Genomic DNA, 20,757 nt, shown 5'->3' with positions numbered 1-20,757 from the left:
TCCTGCCCTAGGGGTGGGACCAGGAAGGGGGGTAGTTACACTCCTCTCCCCTGCCGGACTTTCCCCAGGTCATGGGCTGCGCGCCCCTGGAACTGGTTCTAACCGGCAGATGCGTAGTGAGCACCGGGGTGCCACTCCGCAGTCACCTTCTCGCAAAGCCCTACCTACCCAGAATACACAAACCCTGTCTGGGACGGTGCGAGCACCGCCCTGGACAGGAAACCCTTTGTCCAAGCTCTCCTCGCTGGAAGGACTCTCAGCAGCAGGAGGTCAGACTCGTGTCGGTGGTGGCAGCATCCATTTTGTGGAGCTGAGGCCTTAGTTAACTTTAACCGGGGTTCACAGTTACGTACATGTTGTCTCCCTCTAGACGGGCGGAATGCTAACCTCGTCGCCAGAATTGGTGAGGGGGCAGCATCCCAATTCGTATGACACCTTACTCGACATGTCTTGATAACGCTATACCGACGTTACCGATATGATACGCATTATCATGGAACAGCCATTGGGTCTTGGTTCCGCAAGCTGCAACCGGGCTCGGCTCGTGCCAGAGCCCAATTCACACGGTTCCATGCACTCTGCCTTCAGGATTGTCAAGGCCTGCCATAGGAGTGACTGATAGGAACCCGGGTGTCCATTGTGAGGTTAGATATAGGGATACTATACCTAAAGCAACGAGCGGATACGCTACATTGCCCCAGCTGTCGTGCAGCCAGTTGTGTCAGATTTAGATGGCCATCCAGGGGTGGAAAACCAATGCAGACCTCAAGACCTTCCAACCCATCTCCCTGCTCCTGTTCTCGGCGAAGGTCATCGAGAAGACCGTCAACAAACAACTGACCCACTACCTCGAAGAGAGCAGCATCCTGGACCCGTCCCAGTCTGGGTTCTGCAGCAACCACAGCACTGGAACTGCCCTCATCGCCGCCACTGATGACATCAGGACCCTACAAGACAACGGAGAGACCGCGGCCCTCATCCTCCTGGACTTGTAAGCCGCCTTCGACGCGGTCTACCACTGCACACGACGCCGCGATCCGAGAGAAGGCCCTGGACTGGACCACCTCCTTCCTCTCCGGCAGAACACAGAGCATCTGCCTCCCCCCTTCCGCTCTGAAACGACCAAGATAATCTGCAGCGACCCCAGGGCTCATCCCTCAGCCCAACGCTGTTCAACATCTACATGGCACCACTCGCCCACGTCGCCCGACTGCACAACCTCAGCATCATCTATGCTGATGACACCCAGCTGATCCTCTCCCTCACCAAGGACCCCCACACTGCCAAAGCCAACCTCCAAGAAGGAATAAAGGCTGTCGCCGAATGGATGAGGAACAGCCGACTGAAGTTGAATTCAGACAAGACGGAGGTCCTCATACTCGGATCCACCCCCTCGGCCTGAGACAACTCCTGGTGGCCGACCGCCTGGAAACAGCTCTAACACCCACCGACCACGCACGCAACCTAGGGGTCATCCTAGACTCCACCCTCTCCATGAAAAAGCAGGTCAACGCAATCTCTTCCGCCTGCTTCAACATGCTCCGCAAGATCTACAAGTGGATCCCCACCGAAACGAGAAGAACAGTCACCCAGGCCCTGGTCAGCAGCAGGTTGGACTAAAGAAACGCCCTCTATGCTGGAGCCTCGGCCAAACTCCTGAAACTGCTTTAACACATCCAGAACGCCTAATCCTCGACATCCCTCGCCACAACATACCCCACCTGAGAGACCTGCACTGACTCCCAGTCATCAAGAGGATAACCTTCAAGCTCCTCACCCACGCACACCGCACACAAGGCTCTCCACAACACCGGACCAGTGTACCTCAACAGATGACTCATCTTTTACACCCCCACCCGCCAGCTCCGCTCTGCCTCCCTCGCCACAGTCCCCCGCATCCGAAGAGCGACCTCCGGCAGCAGATCGTTCTCCCACCTCGCCGCCAAGACTTGGAACACCCTCCCCATCCACCTACGGCAGACCCAAGACCTGCTGACCTTCAGAAGACTCCTCAAGACCTGGCTCTTCGAGCAGTAGCAGCACTCACCCCCCCTCCAACCCCAGCGCCTTGAGACCCTCATTGGTAAGTAGTGCGCTTTACAAATGCTATGGTTAATTGATTGATTGATTTATTTCCTCGTTCCCAAAAAGGGCGGCTCTCTCAGGCCAATATTAGACCTCAGACCGTTAAACGTGTACATACAATCCGACCAGTTCCACATGGTCACGCTACAACAGGTCCTCCCACTGCTCCAACAAGGCGATTTCCTTGCCACTCTAGATCTCAAGGATACCTACTTCCACATTCCTATTCACCCTGCTCACAGGAGATACCTACGGTTCATGGTAGACGGACAACGTTACTAATTCAAATTCCTTCCATTCGGGGTCACAACAGCACCCAGAGTGGTAGCAGCCCATTTAAGACAACACATTCATGTGTTTCCTTAACTAGACAACTGGCTCATAAAAGCCAAGTTATGCAGCAGTTGTGTACAACAAACACACAACACAATCCAGCTGCTGCACAACTTAGGAGTCACAATAAACCTCACCAAGTCACATCTCCATCCGTCCCACACCAAACAGTATCTAGGTGCAACAATAGATACTTCCAAAGCCCTAGCATACCCCAACCCAGCCAGGATAGCCAGTAAGCAAGCCCTCATAACAACATTTAAACCGCAACGCTCCCTACTACCTTGAAATTCATGCAGTTAAAAGGGATGATGGCCTCTTGCATCTTAATTGTCCCTTACGCAGGACTCCAAAGGGCGTTCGGTTGTGTCTGTGTCAGTATAAACCTTTTTCTTACTGAATGGTAAAGGCAATGGTGCGGGTACTGGAGGGTCCCGTCGATTTGATGTCTTCTGAATGAATCCGAGAAAAGAAAGCGTGCGTCCGCTACGCTCGAGACGTCTAAGGCAGACCTTGCCAGTTCGGTGATCCTAACTGGCAAGGACTGCCTTAGACGTCTTCATTGCCTTTACCATTCAGTAAGAAAAAGGTTTATACTGACACGTACACAACCGAACGTCCTTTAAAGAAGCCTTGCACACTAGAGAGCGGTAATTGCCCTGCTCTTCATCTGTCAGCGCCAGCCATCCCCTTCCTTCACACCCGGCTGGATCCAGTGTGAGTATCTTTTCACTTTCTTTCTCACTTTACCAGTGTTTCTCACTCCCAGCACGTGGTTGCGGAGCTGTAGCATTCCCTTTTCAGATGTCCCTATATTGTTAGGTCCTGAAGAGACCCTGTATTCAGCAAAAGGGTTGAAACGCCGTCGACAAGTGTATAAAATGAACCATTGTGTCAGCTCTGATGATTGAATACAGTGGCTGATAATATTGTGAAAATTGTAAATGGTCGTTTTTTGAATAACGGAAACCAAATTGTAAATGCCACAAAGTCACTATTCCGTCTATATTGGATCCATGTTACACTGGGGACACTATGCACTGTTTTTGTTGTATATATTTATATTCTTTACAAATAATATAAACTGTGAGTATTTAATCCAAGTGTACCTGGCCTCCTTTCCTTCAGACATCCTCATGACCCATATTTATTGTGATTGTGCATTATAACATCTACGTAGTCAAGTAATTTTTCCACAAGAACCATTGTTTTTTGTTACACATAGTCTATGCAAAGCATGTGATCTACAGCACACATGCTTCGAACTGATAATGTTACTTTCCCAGTAAGCATCTGTTCTTGGCATGTAGAGCTGTAGATTCACAGTCGCCCACCCAACTCCCCGGTCTCCTGTAGTTGTTGTAGTTCTTAATTCACATTCATACACATGGCCATCTCTATTCTACACATACTAAATCCATTCTCAACCTCTGCGGGAAAACAATCTAACAATGGAGTTGATGCCCATATGCACTATCAAGGAAAGGAGGAGTCACCTACCTCGTGACTGGAAAGACTTCTTAGATCAAAAACAACTTGCAAACATCCGGACCCAACACTAGATGGCAGAAGTATGCAAAGCATGCTTACTGGGTAAGTAACATTATTCTTCTTTAGCGGAAAGAGCTCTTCATACCCTAGATTTTAAAAGAACACTCATGTTCTGGATAGATAGAACTAAAGCTTTAGAAAAACAAAACAACTTTTTGTAGCCTTTTCTCCACCTCATGAAGGCAACCCTTTATACAAATCAGGGATAGCCAGATGGATAGTCAAATGTATTCAAACTTGCTACATTAAAGCCTACAGACCTTTACCTGTTACTCCCAGAGCACATTCCACTTTTTAGGAAATATTCCCATAACTGACATTTGTAAGGCAGCTACATGGTCCGCCCCACACACACTACTGTGTGGATGCTTTAGCATGCCAACAGGCCAGTGTAGATCAGGCAGTGCTACATACGTTTTCAAACCACTGCAACTCTCACAGGCTAACCACCACTTCTTAGGAGAGAAAGCCTCATTCTTGCACTCTTCTTAGACTCCTCTCTCACTGCCAGCGGGAAAACAATCTAACAACGGAATTGATGCCCATGCACAATATCACCGAGAGGAGGAGACACGCTGTCTTGTGACTCAAAAGACTTCTTTTAAGAACAACAACTTGCACAACGCTGAACCCAACACTAGATAGCAGGGTTATGCAGAGCATGTGAATCTATGGCACTACATACCACGAACAGATGCTTACATGGTATCCTAATCCATTTGTTACATTCCTACAAGATTGATAATTTCAAATACTATTAAGTAAAACCATCACTGTATATTGCATGATCAAGAAGAAAGATTTAGAATCGAGTACCCTCTATAACATCTGTATAACATCTATGCAGCTGTGGGCATGGCCTCTGGATAAAATCGTCCACATTTAAACAGTACATTTGGCAAGAATTTTCAATACAGTGTGGGCAAGCTCTGAAGATTTTCATCTGCAAACCATGAAATGCTGCTCAATTAATAGATGATTCTAAAAATATTGAATACATGAATGTACCAGAATTCGGTAACAATCGGAAGCAAAAAGCCAGCCTTTTTTCCCCTTCACTAAAGTATCCCATATGTAGATTGATGTGGGGATGGATGTCTTTACCATGAAAAGGAATGTTCAGCACCAATAGTCATTGGTGCCAGGGCCTGCAATGCAAGGGAGGCTATGAAATGTTGAAGGAATTGAGTTTGCGCCTGGGCAAAACTAATGTGGGACTACTAACCTGTTAATTAACTCTGTTAATGATTTTGATGAAAGCTTTTGATAATGTATTAGCGATTGTGGCAGCAGGAATGGATGTTGTCACATTTAAATGTGACCGGTGCCAGCCTGGGGATTCAAACAAGGATATTGCTGCCTCTACTGCTAGATAAAGGGTCTGATGTCATCCTTGCAGGTAGAAAGCAGTATTTAAGGTGCTGAAACATGTTTTACGATTTCTATGCCAGTAATTAAATGTATTCAGTAGAGCCCACACTGTTTTCCATATACACTTCTCCTGCCTAGGAAGAGATGAGCATCGTCACGGTCAAAAGCTATTTAGCAGTAAACTTAGCATTCATTTTGCTTATGAATCATACTTTGGATTAAAAAATCATGTTCTGTCTGGCAAATCTAGATCTACTTGCACCCTTCATTATGCCAAAGTGGGGCCTGATTTAATAGTGGCCTTTTTGTTGGAAGCTGTATTCAAAATCCATGTATTTGTGTACACTACAACTACTTATTTGAAGTCTACCTTGGTAGTTGTTAAAAAAAAAAAAGCTAAAGTTCGAAACTGAAAGAAATACAGCTTTTCCCCTTTTACCCCAGTATGTAATTTGTATTTGCCTCAAAAGTTATTCTAAGAACTGGACCAGCTTTCTTTTACAAATGTGTATCAACCTTACTTTTCACTCCAAGGATCAAAATGACTTGGCCCTTGAATGAGGAAAGTGCATTATATTGAATGATCAACATTTTATTGTTTTTGGAGCTAAGAAAGTTAAAATGGCATTGAAATGAGGAATATTAAGATGGGTTGTACTTTGGATGGAGTCAGCTACGAGCTTACAGAAAGTCCCAGAACTCATTCTCCTAGAGAGAAGCCAATTAAAACAAATAACCTTTCAAAATTTGTCACTGGTAAAGTGTTCTTCTGTTGATGGGAATCGCTCACTTTAAAATGGATTCTTAAAGATACCCAAGGTTTCTCATAGTTAGTTTGAACCACAAAAAGCTCAGTTCTTGACCAAGTCTCAGAGCTTTAATTTTGATAATATACATAGTCAGTGAGTCAATCAATCAGGATTTTGTAGAGTGCACTACTCATCCATGAGGGTCTCAAGGCGCTGTATGAAGGGGGTGTGAACAGCTCCGTTGGAGTCAACAAAAGAGCCAGGACTTGAGGTCCTTTCTGAATTAGTGTAGGGTCGGGCTTTGTCGGAGGTCAAGGAGGAGTTCGTTCCAGGTCTGGGCTGCGAGGTTGAAGAAGGACCTTCTATGTGCTCTTGTCCTGTAGAAACAAAGGACGGTGGCTAAGGGGAGGTCGGCTGAGCTGAGGTTTCTTTGGGGTTGTGGAAAAGAGTCTGTCATTGAGGTATTGGGGTCTGGTGTTGTGGTGGGCTTTGTAGGCGTGTATGAGCAGTTTGAAGGTTATTCTTCCAGTGGAAGTTGCGAAGATGTTGGGTGATGTGTTTATGTCATGGGATGTCCTGGATGAGTCTGGCTACGGGCTTCTGGAGGGTCTGGAGTTTACGGAGGAGGTTTTTGAGTGCTCTGCCCTTGAATATAACTGGGCACCATCAGAGCTCTTCTTTTGTAATATCCTGCTGCCCGGTCTGCTTTCTTTATACTGAGACTTCCAAAAATCTTTTCTTCTGATAATACCAATAATTGTGCTGTGGAAAATGCAAACATTCACAAACCACCTCCTCACACGTCCGTCTAACAATTAAAATTATTATTGAGCCATGTCTGTTGTTATTTACTTCATAGAATGCACTGTAGCCTAAGAACTCTGTATGCTGGTTCTAATCTGACAAAAAAACATCTGGGGTAAGGAAGATGAAGGACGATTTGAAGAGTGTTTTGCTTTAAGATTCTTCCTAAACTTAGATTGTTGTTAGGAAGTTGGAGAATCATAAAAGCTTTTTGGACTTCTTGCTGGCAGAATTGATAATGCATTGGTGCCCAACGTGGCAGATAGACCTACCTTTGGAATTATAAAGAAATTGTTCACAGAAGATCTGAGAGTACTGAAACAGCTAGGGAAGTGGTAACTCAACTGCCTTCTAATACATCGAGGTCATTGATTATACAACTTAACACCAGTAAAGAGATGCTAGGTGAATACAAACTTCAGTTTTTATTTAGTCTTAACAGATATCACAGAGCTACGTTCTGCATCGCTTAGAGATGTATGATCAAGTTGGCTAAACAGCAAAGAGTTGCACTAGTCACTTCTTAAAAGGGCGATCAATTGAATGACTTCCTTATGAACATAAGGCTGCAAAAGAGGAAATGTTTGACCCTGTTCGAAGGTGAAGAGGAGGACACAGGGCACACAGTGGCTAAAGGTCCCCAACTGCAGCAGTCTAGGTCGTTTACCACTGGTGCCCTGGGTCCCTCCCACCATGGCTTTGTAGATCCCTTTCCATCCCTTTCTGCACTTGACTCCCAATATAAAGAGGATGAGCAATTTAAGTCTTCTCAGGGAGGTAGTTTGGGGACACAGTATTGTATTGTCTGTCCTAGTTATTTTCTTTTATGTAAAATAAAGTACTTTAATTTTATATTAAAACTAAATACTGTGCAGTAAAGGGTTGTAACCTAAGGAGAGGTATTTACTTTCAAACCACTGATGTGGGATCACACTGAGGGCTTGTAATAACTTTTGGGTTCATATCTTAGTAACAGAAAGTGCTAGTCTTCTGTTTCTTGTGTGTCATTTTTTAAAATTGTTCTGTGGGTCTGCAGTTGGTCCTTTGCTTGTGTTATTTATTTATGTTGTGTTATGTGCTGTCATATATTATCACATATCATCTCACCCTGAGAAAGCCATTGTGTTCATGCATCATGTGGACTTAGTTTGCCATGCATTGTGTTTAGTTGTGTACAGTGTAAGTTGAGCACAGTGGAATGCATCTGAAAAATCATGATTTTATTTTCTGTAGCGGGTCCACATCCGGATGCCTATCTCAAAATTTCTGACTAAAGTGTACTGTTGGACAGTGCATTAACATTGACAGGTGTAAATCCTCTGTTTGGCACTGTTCAATTGCAGTCAACTTTTTTATAGCATTGTGACTCTACAGTAGTACATTTAAAGCTCCTTTTATAAACTTGTAAACTATATGTACAATCTTGTTCCGGGTCCTTCTGTAGCAATTCCTTTGTCAAATTATTGTATTTAAATGAGGAAAGCACAAGTGTGCTCATTCAGTTCACTGTAATGACTATTGATTGAGTTCCCTCAATTCCAGATCTACCTGTATGATTGCACAGAAGTTTCGCCATATTCCCTTTTGTTTTTCGGAGGCGATATTTCCATACAGAAGGATCAAGACCAGGATACCATTGCGGTAGATGACTGGATTGTCTTTCAATCTCCTGCCAAAACAGCACATCTTGTTAAGGTATGCATCTCATAAAGCATGTTAAAGGATATATCAGTAAAGTGTGTTGCATGACAATGGACTCCTTACTAATACTACCTTTCACTCTTATTGAGGAAATATTTAAATCACATAAGCAATGTTATAGGTGAGATTATGTGCCACTTTTGCATTAACACTCCTAATAAGACAACGGTAAATATGATTTATGTATTGTTTTGACCATGTGGTGTTTATTGAATTTGTTCTTTTCTGGGTTAATTTTTAGTGTACTTTTGTGTGATTATAAACATTACATTTGGTGTACGAGGTATGATGAACTTCATTGGGATTTCAATTTTTATTTGTAATTGTGACTGTACTTTAACCAGTTGTTTTTATTACTTTGAGAAGATTTTTGAACATACATTACCAAATATAACTATCTTTTCTGCAGTTTTTATTATCATGATGATATACTACATCAAACTTCCCCGTCGTACAGGCAGCCAGGTGCACCTGTGCCCACAGAAAGTCCTCAAACCTCGGTTTGAGTCATGCACTCAAATTACCAGTCCGAGTAGCTCTATAATTTATCCCTTCAAAGACCTCAAAGATGTCTGGCAATACTTATTTCTGAAAAACAACCAAACCAAACAAAGGCACTCCTCTGAATAATTTCTAGTTCACCCTGACCCAGATTCTGTCTGTCCTGGGTCTAGGAGACTATGGTGGCATTGAATTTGGAGAATGCCTATTTCCACATTCCTGTCATGTAGCCCCACAGGCATTAGCTATAGTTTCAGATCAGCCAAGAGCACTTTCAGTTCATGGTGCTTCCCTCTGGCCTTACCAATGCTCTTAGGGTCTTCACAAAGGCAATAGTAGTGGTTGCAGCCCATCTCCTGAGGTTGGGAATACCAGTCTTACAAAACCTCAACAATTGGTTGCCGTAAGCGGGTTTGCCTAAAACATTCGTAAACTACCTCCAGGTGATTTGTTGACATAGCTGGGCTTTTCCATCAGCGTACCAAAGACACACCTTAATCTTCACAACAGCTCCCCTTCAATGAAGCAGACCTGCCTGCATTCAGTGCTTTTCTGAAACTTCCCTTTGCCTTAAAAGGTTCAGGATATTTGAGCTATGATCCAGAAATGTTCACTTTTGTCCTGAGTCTCAGGGAGAGCGGCCCTGAGGAGTCTTGGCCTACTGGCCTCCTACGTTGTCCTTTTGGACCATGCCAGTGGGCTTAGCACCAAGAGATTCCAGCCAGGTGTCAACGGAGACTGCAAAAGATCTACAGTGTGCAGTTTCCACAAATGTTTGCTCTGTCGATGTTGTTGATGAACTGAAAAAACGAGAGCGTCAATAATTTTATGGGAACGGAAGCGGTTGAGATAGGTGCTTAGCATCCACTGATATCTTGATAGGTTGCCATAAGATTGTAGATTGGTGTTAGCTATGAATACAAACCAATGAGGAGGGTCCTAAGTGTTTTGAACAAGTACAAACTTAAAAGAATTGAGTTATTAGGCCAGATGTATTGTCTTAAAAGGGTTGGTATATATACTGATTCGAATCAGTTAATTGGTTGTGAGGGAGGACCAGTAGGGAAACTCTAATACATCAATAGTGATAATGAAATGCAATATAAGAAGATTTTGTGAATTTAGTTTTGTTTTGAAAAGTTGACAGAAGAATAATAGTTTGGTGATTGGCTAAGACCAAAAACCCAGAATTAAGCTCCACAGTGTCTGGAAAAAGTACAAACTGATAAGTAATGGAGGCTTCAGGCCTGATGTATTGGGTTAAACAGATTGGTGGACAAATTGATTTGAGGTAGCAAAGAAGGACCAAAAAGGAAACTCAATAACGTATTAATAGCGAATAATGGAGTAAAATCTAGAGAGAACAGAGATTGCAGGAATTGACTTCAATACTGTAATATGATAGTAAGGATGAACCACTTTAAGTATTATTACGGAAGACGAGGTTACAAAGTGCTAGAAAGTAGTACAATCTGATAAGAATGAGTGACTTGGTTGTATTGGGATAAATGGATTGATAGACATATGGATTTCAGGTAGGACCAGTAACTAAACTCTAGATTATTTGACCAAGGATGCGGAAGTGGACCATAGAAGGAACAGTGAATGCACAAAGATAGTTGATGTCGCAATATGATTGATTTAGTGAAGATGAACCTGTTTGGGAACAGTTATGCAAGACCAGGTGTTATCCAAACATCGTATTGATGAGGAGTAACATTGGAAAGACTAAATATGTAAAGCACATTTTTTAAAGATCGAAGAAAAAGGATAATTAAAGTAGACCAGTGAGTGAACTGTAAGGGGTATGGCGTCACTTTATGTTGAACAGTTTTGCTTTTTTGTAATAGCCTCTATGATTGGAAAATGTTTGAATTTGATGGTACGGATTGGCCACATGGAGGTATTTAAAGGGAAAGAATGATGGTGTTTCCTTATACCGGTCAGGAAAATAGGGAGAGACGAGTCAGGAATTACATGTTTTGAGGGTTGAGTAGGAGGCAAGATTTTGAGGTGTTCTGGGGTCAAATAACATAGCGAGGGGTGAGAGGGGACCATCTTTCTGGATAGCACACTCCAATCGACGTAAATTTAAGTGGCAGTAAGATGGCAACTGGTATTCAACAGGATGGCTGACTTTAAGATATATGGTTGGTTTTCTAGGAATGTTTGCGGCATTGAGAATGGTACTGAATAACTAGGTAGCCTATGAGATCACAGATCATAAAGGGTTTAAATGAGCTTGGAGTTGTATTTTGTTTGAAGAGTTGGAGGGCACACCACCCACCATTGGGAAAAGCCCACTTATAGAGGGATGTAAAATTCAGTAAAAGCTCTCATAGATAGAGAAGACTGAAGAAGCACCATTCCTAGGTTATGTGTAATTTGCAATATGGATGGATTAGAACAGTTATTGAAGCTTATAGCTTCCTTTCTCGCCCTCTCCTCATTATAGGATGCCACTGAATAATTTACTCGACACTGGTCTGTAATATTCTAATTGTATAGCAGCTAATCTGCAGAAAACCACATATGGTGACAATAATAGTAAGATATTGTTTTTGTAAGTACTGTGTGTTGCTATTATGAGGAATAAAATGTTATTAGGAAATATGAATCGATGATTAGGATATCACTTGATACCTTTGTGTTCAACGGAAGATGTGGGGCCTTGGGTTTAATTTAATACTTTTTGTAATGTTTTGGTTTTTAAATTGTATTTACGTGATGGATCAGCGTCTAGTAAAGATGGGTAGAGTGTCTAAAAGCATCGTAATAAGATATGTACAATAAGAAAGAAGGAGCCAAAATCATGGTTGTTGGTGTTTATGTATATTTTGTGTTTTTAAATTTCAATTTGTATATATTTGTTTCACAGCCCTGATTAAGTCATTTTTAAAAGAGGAAACATGTTGGTTGGGCTAGCTGTTCTATGTGTGAAGAATAATCTTCGTTGAAGACTCATCTCTGTCTTTGCATGTATTTATGAACTAAAGAAAGATTTCCTTCACCCAGCTGGATGGACTTTTGTTATGTTTTAATTTTACTTTGTTCCAAATACTGATATTATCTCAGTGTCTCGATATTTATTTTTGTGGCGCTCCCTATTCCATTTTTTCGCTTTACTTTATGGGACCTGTGAGCACCAGGTATTTTTGGGCGGTGTAGCACTGAAGGGTGAAGCCATAGCATCAACACTTGTGGAATCGAAGACTGCCTACTACTGCGGTTTTTGGTTTGTGTATGTTTTGAAAGGTAAATATCTTGTTCATCTGAAAATAATATTCCAAGACGCTGGCACTAGTTTAGACCCTGTTGTCATTGGAAGCGGAGGACTGGGTGGTGCCAGTTAACTAGCAGGAGGAATACTTTCACATCCCATTTCTGCTGTCATACTCGAAGTACCTCGTTATTGTAGTGGATTCTACCCATTACCGATTTAGAGGTACTTCCGTTTGGTTTAACATCGGCTTCTCAAGTCTTTATCAAGCTGATAGTGGTGGTTGTGACTTATCTCAGCTAGTCAGGTATACCAATCTTCCCTTACCTGGATGATTGGCTGTTCAAGGCTGAGTCGCTGAAGTTGGTGTTGATCCATCTGAGTCTACTGCAATTCTGCTGTTAGACCTGTGTTTTTCAATAAACAGACCCAAATCTCACACTCCAAATGTCTCCTGTTCCTAGAGTCAGTTCTGGATGCTACTCTTCTCTGTGCCTTTCCTCCTCCCCAGAAGATCCATTTTATCCCGAATATGGCTTTATCCTTTATGGCAGGCATGAGAGTATCGCTCCTGAAGATTTTGGGCCTATTGGTTCTACTGGCTTACTGTATCCTCATGGTCCTGCATGAGTATTGGCATATGAGTGCTAAGCAGAGGTGCCTCTGCAGGCAATGGTTTCAACACAGTAGAGATCTGTCAGACATCATTGTGTTCTCCCAGGTGTGGTGTGGTTGGTGAACAAGGTGGACCTTAACAGAGAGATGCCCTTCAATCCCCCTCCAACCATGGCAAGGGTAGGGACTGATGCCTTCCCTCTAGGGTGGGGCTCATCCGGAGGATCTGGAGATTCAGTGTTCGCTGGTCTCCAGAGGAGCAAGTGCTTCATATCAACCTGAAGAGCTGTGGGTGATTCAGCTGAAGCTCAAAGCCTTCCTCCCATCCATCCAAGGTCAGTCTGTCTAGATTATGATAGTCAGTATGACTGCAATGTGGTATATGAACAAATTAGGGGGAGCAGTGTCAACTCCTGTGTCTGGAGGCGTTGACGATGTGTTGGGCACACCGTCACAGGATTTGGCTAATCATCTGGTTGGGTGTGGGGATTTCAGAGTGGACAGTTTGAACCTGCGTTACCTTGCCTTTCATAACTGGCATAATCTTTTGGGTGTAGTCCTGAACATCTCGTCAAGTAGGGCATTTTTCTGGTAGACTTGTTTGCCTCCTGAGAAAATGTCAGTACCAACAGTTGTGCACCCTCCAGGATCCCTTGAGGAGTACCTCTGGGCACCCAGTTTGGAACTTTCAGCTCTATTATGCATTTCCGACCACACCCTTGATCGCTCGAGTTCTGAGCAAGAGTCACCAAAACCGGCCCTAGATTTGCTTAGGAAGGTGTGGTATTCAGGCCTTTAGCCCTTCTCCCTTTGTCCTCTACGCTGGTTGCCATCCAAGGCAGACCCTCTCTCCCAGTTGGAGTGGATGGTGCTGCACCGCAATCTCAAAAACCTCCATCTTTGTGCCTGGAGAGAGACATCTTTTCAGCTAGGCACTCCACCAGAAACAATTCTGTCTACTGGAGATTGGACCGTTCTGTTTCCTGATGTGCAGACAACAATGTAGACCCTTTGCAAGTCCGTCTTTTGAGGTCCTCTAGTTTGCATGAGTATTTGGCTGCTTTGTCTGCATACCTGTCTTCCTGGCCAGCATTCCCTGTTCAAGTCCCCAGCTGTGATGAAGTTCCTTAAAGTGTTTCCCAATCTGTACCCTCTAACTCCCTATGATTTGAAACAATGTTTGGGCTCTCTGTTGGAGCCCCTTCATATTTGCCAGTTTCAGTTGTTAACCATAAAGACTGTCTTTTTGTTGGCCATCACTGAGGTGAGGTAAGTCAGGCTATACGTGCCCCCGATACCCCCTTCTCAGTTTATAACCTTTTCCCAGGCAAGTGGGTGTTGCGAACCAGGGCTGCTTTCCTTCTAAAAGTTGTTACTCCCTTCCAGTCCATTCCTGGAAGAGAAACTGCTGCATCGCCTGGTCTCTAGGCAGGCGGACCGTTTTTACCTCAGCAGTAAGAGATGTACGAGCTTGGATGACCAGCTCTTAGTTGTTTACTGTGGCAGTAGGAAACGGGAGGCTGTACCGAAGCGGACTTCATTCCACTGGATTATCCTGTTGGGTTATCCTTTGTATCAAAACTGCTATGCACTTGCCAAAAAGGAACCACCTGGAGGAATCCAAGCTCACTCCACCACTGCCAAATCGTCGTCTTCTGCACTCACAAGAGGTGTTTGTGTTGCAGACATCTGAAAGGTAGCGACATGGGCACCCCTAAACATTTTCGTAAAGCAGTACTGCTTGGACTCAAAGGTGCATAGGGCCAACCCCTTTGCCTAATCTGTGCTACAAGATGTCCTTATTTAACCATTTATCAACCCTCGTCTGGGGCATGTACTTCATTGGAATCCATTCAACTGGTGAAGAATCTGCAGGGAGAGGTATCCATCATGAGATAAAAGTAACTAACTGATCTTCGGTAACTATCTTTCTTCTGAATACTCTACCTGCAGATTCCTCACAATACCACCCACCTCCCCATATTATTGATAGATGTTCAGGGATCGCTTAGTAAGGTTCCAATTTAAGTTTGGCACTGCACTTAATTTTATTGATGTTTCACCCTCTGCTTGCCTCGAAGGCTTAGAATAAATGGACAGAAAATGACATTGAGGTTTGAATTTTACCAAAAGGGTGAGAAAGCTACAGGTAGATGGAGCAGCCACCAGAAAAATGTTACTGGAGGTATGTAACTTTTTCTTATTGACTGGAGATCCCAGAGTTACCGTACAGACTCGTAGAACATCCCAAGTTCGTAACTGATTGCAGCTATTCAAGAAGCCAACTCCTCTCTACGAAACATCAAAAGCAGAATCAGCTTGCGTGCTTCACCTTGCCTCTTCAGTAGGGCAGTGCCACTAACAATATGTGACTGTGGGAGGGCAGGCCGGATAAATAGATGTGGAGGCTGTAAATAGTGAGCCAGTAGTACGGTTTTATTTCAACAAGAAACAGTGATGTATGAAGGTAGTGTCCTGTTTAACATTTAGGCACCTAATCACAGTTCTTCTGAGGTCTTGGTTACTCTTCTCCTTGGTCTTGGGTTGTCTGCTCCAATGGTTGGTCCTTCCCAGGCTTGGGTTGTCTGCTCCATAGGTTGGTCCTTCCCAGGAGGCTCAGAATGGGAGAAAAAAGAAGGGAGCCGTCAATGTTTATAGGGATTAAGATAGCAGGTTGTAGACACTAAGGTCTCCTCCACCACACCCAGTTGGTGCACACTATCAATCAATCAATCAATCATTGACACTTATAAAGCGCGCTACATACCCGTAGGGTCTCAAGGCGCTGGGAGGGGGGGGGGGGGGGGGGTGCTGCTACTGCTCGAACAGCCAGGTCTTCAGCTTCTTCCTGAAGGAGAGGTGGTCTTGGGTCAGGCGCAGGTCGGGAGGGAGGGAGTTCCAGGTCTTGGCGGCCAGGTAGGAGAAGGACCTTCCTCCTGTAGTCGCTCTTCGGATGCGGGGGACGGCGGCGAGGGCGTGGTTGGCTGATCGGAGGTGGCGTTTGGGAGCGTAGAAGTTGACTCGGCTGTTGAGGTAGCTCGGGCCTTGGTCGTGTAGGGCTTTGTGTGCGTGGGTGAGGAGGCGGAAGGTGATTCTTTTGTTGACGGGGAGCCAGTGAAGGTCTCTCAGTTTAAACAAAAGTAAGGGAGGTGGGTTGATACTTGAGGCAAGGGAGGTCTCAGGTGGGACGTGCCCGGGAACCGACCTATGTGAGGGTATAGTGCCAATGTTCAGAGGTACCTAAACAAACGGGTAATGCTCCGAATATACTTGAGGTGCTTAAAAAACAATCTTAGCAAAAGGAGGTTCAAGAAACACTCCACATAACAGAAAAATTACTTAGGCTTCCACGCCTTTCACGGTTTCCTTATTTTTGTGCCCCTTGTCTCCCGTTTCCCCCTGATACCCTTTTGAACCTCCCGCCGCCCTCCTGTACACTCCAAGCCTCCCGCTTTTTGTTTGAGACTCACCGGCTCTGCCGTAACTCTCCTTGAGTTACGGCTGCTCCTCAGCCACCTCCTGCGGGGACCACCACTCCTCGCTCCACGTCTCGCTCTCGTCCTGGTCTCCCTCGTCTATTTCTCCAGGGTCAGTCCGTCTTCTGGCGTCTTCCTCGTTTCCTTCGTCTTCTTCCACTTCCTTCCGGTGATCGGCTTTTCACCTCCTGTGGGGTTCTGCTTCCAGGGTTGTCCCCGCCCTCTTCGGTGGTGTGTGCTGCTGTACGGGAAAAGGACAAAGGGGAGGAGTTACGTCTCGAGCCTGCCTGCCGCTGGGCCGCCGCCGTGCTGTCTTTCCTCTAGCAGGTACGTGTTTGGGGTTTCGAAGGGGGTCAGACGTTACATTCGGGCATGTCGGATGCGGTTTCTCCTCACATCCCCTCACATCCCCTCACCCATGCTGTCCTTCTAGTAGGGGCAATGTCACAGGGATATCTAGAGAGGAAATCGGCGTTGGCCTGATCTACTCCTTTCCGATGTTTGGTGTGGAATCTTTAAGGTTGTAACGACAAGAATCAATGTAAAACCCTTTCGTTGTTTCCTTTATTGCGGGCGAGCCATTCTAACGGGGCATGGTCGGTGTAAAGTGTGAATTCTCGTCCTTCTAGATAGTATTTCAAGGTGTCAATGGCCCATTTTATGGCAAGAGCGTCCTTCTCTATTACCGCATAGTTACGCTCTCTAGGAAATAGTTTCTTACTTATATATAGTATTGGTCTTTCCTCTCCTTGTTGATTTGTCTGTGACAGTACCGCCCCCAGTCCTTGATCGGAGGCGTCTGTTTGAAGGATAAAGGGTTGGGCATAGTGGAGGCTGGCTAATACTGTGTCTGAATTTAGGGTCTGTTTCAGGGTTTCAAATGCATGGATAAGATCGGGGCTAGGTTCTTTTAGTCGGGCTTCGATTTTGACATGTTTTTGTAAGAGATCAGTGAGAGGTGCTGCAATTTGGGAGAGCCGGGGTATAAACCTCCTATAGTATCCGAGTAGTCCGAGAAAAGCTCGGAGGGCTTTGGCAGTACGTGGAAAGGGTACTTGTGCTATGGCAGAGAGTTCGGAATTTTGGGGTTGTATCTTCCCCTCTCCTAACATATAACCCAAGTATTTTATATTTTGGGCAGCCAGGTGACTTTTGGCGGGATTGATTCTGAAACCCTGATTTCCCAAAGCCTGTATCACCTTGTATAGGTGAATCATATGTTGCTCCCAAGAGTCACTATAAATGACGATATCGTCTATATAGGCTTCTGCGTACTGTTCGTGGGGACGTAGTATGATAGTCTTGGCCCTCTGAAAAGTAGCCGGAGCCCCATGCAGTCCGAAAGGAAGCATGACAAATTGAAACAACCCATCTGGAGTGGAGAAAGCAGTTTTCTCGCGGTCTTGTACCCTAAGGGGGATCTGCCAGTTCCCCTTACATAAATACAGAGTACTGATATATTTGGCCTTCCCAATGCGTTCTATCATCTCGTCCACTCGAGGTAGTGGATAAGTGTCAAATTCAGATACCTTATTAACCTCTCTAAAATCGATACAGAATCGTACCGAGCCATCTGGCTTCGGCACTAGTACAATGGGTGAATTCCATTCACTTACTGAGGGTTCTATGATCCCCATCATCAACATTTGTTGTACTTCTTCTCGGATAGTTTGTTGAAGGGCCTCGGGTATACGATAGGGATGGAGTTGTACTCTTTTCCCAGGAACAGTCTTAATAGCGTATTCCACTAATGCAGTTTTTCCTGGTGTCAAGGAAAATACCTGTTGTACAGGTAAGAGTCTATCCGCTAGGTGGTTTTTCAGGTGGGAAGGCAAGTCAGGGTCAAAACACTGAAGAAATAAGGGATGGTCTTTCTCCGTATGTCCCAGCAAGGTTGGAAGTGGCCCCTCCCATTTTTTCAAAAGGTTAATATGGTAGACTTGAGTGGTACCTCTGTCTTTGTCCATTTCCACCTTGTAGGTGACAGGCGTAACTCTTTCTAATATAGTATATGGACCTTGCCACTGTCCCAGCAGTTTATGGTCGGACGAGGGCATCATCAATAATACGTAGTCTCCTACTGAAAAGGACCTTTCCTTTGTGTTTTTGTCGTATTGTCTCTTCTGTGACTCTTGTGCTTTTTCTAGGTTGTTCCTCACTATGGTTCTAATCTGGCCAAGATGTTTTTTTAGATTACTAACATAATCTATCAGGGGAGTAGTGCTGTGGCGTTCTGTTTCCCAGGTTTCCGGTAACATGTCTAATAAGGACCGAGGCTGGTGACCATACAGTAATTCAAACGGGGAAAACCCTGTACTTTTCTGGGTTTGGCATTGTATGGCATATAATGCAAGGGGCAACATATCCTCCCACCGTTTGGACTCTAGGGCCAAAAGTTTCTTTAATGTGGTCTTTAGGGTAGCGTTGTAGCGCTCGACCAGCCCGTCGGTCCGAGGGTGATACGCGGCGGTTCGTATTTGCTTGATACCCAACTGAGAACACACTTGCTTCATCAATTTCGAAACGAACGGGGTCCCTTGATCCGTCAGGATCTCTTTCGCGAACCCTACCCTGGAAAACACCTCTATCATAGCCTTGGCTATGTTGGTTGCATCGGGATGGCGTAGAGCTATGGCCTCAGGGAAACGGGTCGCGTAGTCTACGAGGACCAACACATAGCGGCATCCGCTTCGAGAAGGCATGAGGGGGCCTATAATGTCCATTCCTATCCTACAGAAGGGTTCCTCAATAATGGAGAGTGGATGGAGTGGTACTCGAGAAGGTCTATATCTTCAGTTTTTTTGACATACTGGACATTCACAACAATAAGTCCTTACTCTAGGTTGGATTCCTGGCCAATAGAACCGCTTGGTTATGAGCTGTTCGGTCTTTTCATCCCCAAAATGCCCTCCCAACAAATGACTGTGAGCCATATAGAGTACTTTGTCTTGAAAAGCGGTAGGGGGGGGAGGAGCTTCGCGGGCAACCAAGATGGCCGCGTAAGCTCGGAGCTCCGCGGACCTTCCGATCCTCCTCAGATATCCTGTCTGAAATCCTGATCCACAAGGGTGGATTCTTATTGCTGATGGTCTACTGAGGCGAGAACTGTTTTCCGATTTCGAATCTGTGCTTCCTACGCTGAGCTACGTCGAGTGGAACTCCGTGCCATTGCTGTGCCATTGTCTCTCCGGACTCCGTCACTCCGCACGATCGATCTGCGGAGTGACTGCTTGTCGTCTCTTCTGGCGGAATACTAGCGCCCGCAGTGCGTTTTCAAGGCGGCCTGGTCTCCCTGTCCAGCCCGGAAATTCTATCTTGCTCGTTGGGCTCGGGCTTGACTGGCACAGCCCTTTGTCCTCATCGGACCCAACATGGCGGGCAGAGGGGACCCCGATAAGACATCGAACAAAGGTGTCCGCGGGAAAGCACAGTCGCAACAAAACAGGATTGAGCGCTATACCCAGCCGAAGACGCCGCCTGTTACGGGATCCTCTGCCAAGAGCCTCCCACCTACGGGCTCGCCCGACGGCTCCGAGCCTACCCTGAGCGACATTATGAGTCATAAGTCATAAGTCAAAAAATTTGTATAGCGCGCTACATACCCAGAGGGTTTCAAGGCGCTAAGGAAAGGGGAGGAGGATTATTTGTCAAATATCCACGTTTTAAGCTGCTTTCTGAACGCTAGGTGATTCTGGGTGAGGCGAAGGTAAGCGGGGAGTGAGTTCCATGTTTTGGCAGCCAGGTATGAAAAGGATCTGCCTCCCATGGTGGTCTTGTTGATGCGAGGTACAGTGGCGAAGGCTTGGCTGGAAGAGCCAAGTTGGCGGGAGGGGGTGTAGAAGGACAGTCGAGAGTTGAGGCAATCTGGTCCGATGTCGTAGAGTGATTTGTGTGCGTGGGTAAGCAGTCGGAAAGTGATCCTCTTATTGACGGGTAGCCAGTGGAGGTCTCTAAGGTGACCAGAGATGTGTTCGTTGCGTGGGATGTCTAATATGAGCCTGGCTGAGGCGTTTTGGATTCGTTGGAGTTTCTTCTGGAGTTTAGCGGTGGTGCCTGCGTAGAGGGTGTTTCCGTAGTCCAGTCGGCTCGTGACCAGAGCATGGGTGACTGTTTTCCTTGTTTCGGAGGGGATCCAGCGGAATGTTTTTCTGAGCATGCGAAGGATGTTAAAGCAGGAAGAGGATACGGCGCTGACTTGTCTGTTCATTGAGAGTGAAGAATCCAGGATGACGCCTAGGTTCCGTGCGTGGTCTGTCGGGATGGGTGCTTTTCCGAGGGCTTCCGGCCACCAGGAGTCGTCCCAAGCAGAGGGGGATGTACCTAAGATGAGGACTTCTGTTTTGTCTGAGTT

The 20,757-nt window shown here is 45.3% G+C and overlaps 1 protein-coding gene across 2 annotated transcripts in view; it reads left to right on the top strand.

Moving 5' to 3' along the window:
* Positions 1-20,757, top strand: part of DHX36 (DEAH-box helicase 36) — a 378,110-nt gene that overhangs the window by 337,123 nt on the left and 20,230 nt on the right. For both annotated transcript variants that reach the window (XM_086944114.1, XM_086944115.1), the window contains exon 24: positions 8,436-8,588. In XM_086944114.1, the coding sequence (XP_086800240.1) occupies positions 8,436-8,588 (153 nt within the window). The remainder of the gene's footprint in view (positions 1-8,435; positions 8,589-20,757) is intronic.

Source organism: Lissotriton vulgaris, chromosome 11 (genome assembly GCF_964263255.1).
Source record: "Lissotriton vulgaris chromosome 11, aLisVul1.2, whole genome shotgun sequence".
NCBI lineage: Eukaryota > Metazoa > Chordata > Amphibia > Caudata > Salamandridae > Lissotriton > Lissotriton vulgaris.
The sequence above is the reverse complement of the archived record's forward strand: the minus strand, read 5'-3'. Positions and strand labels throughout refer to the sequence as shown.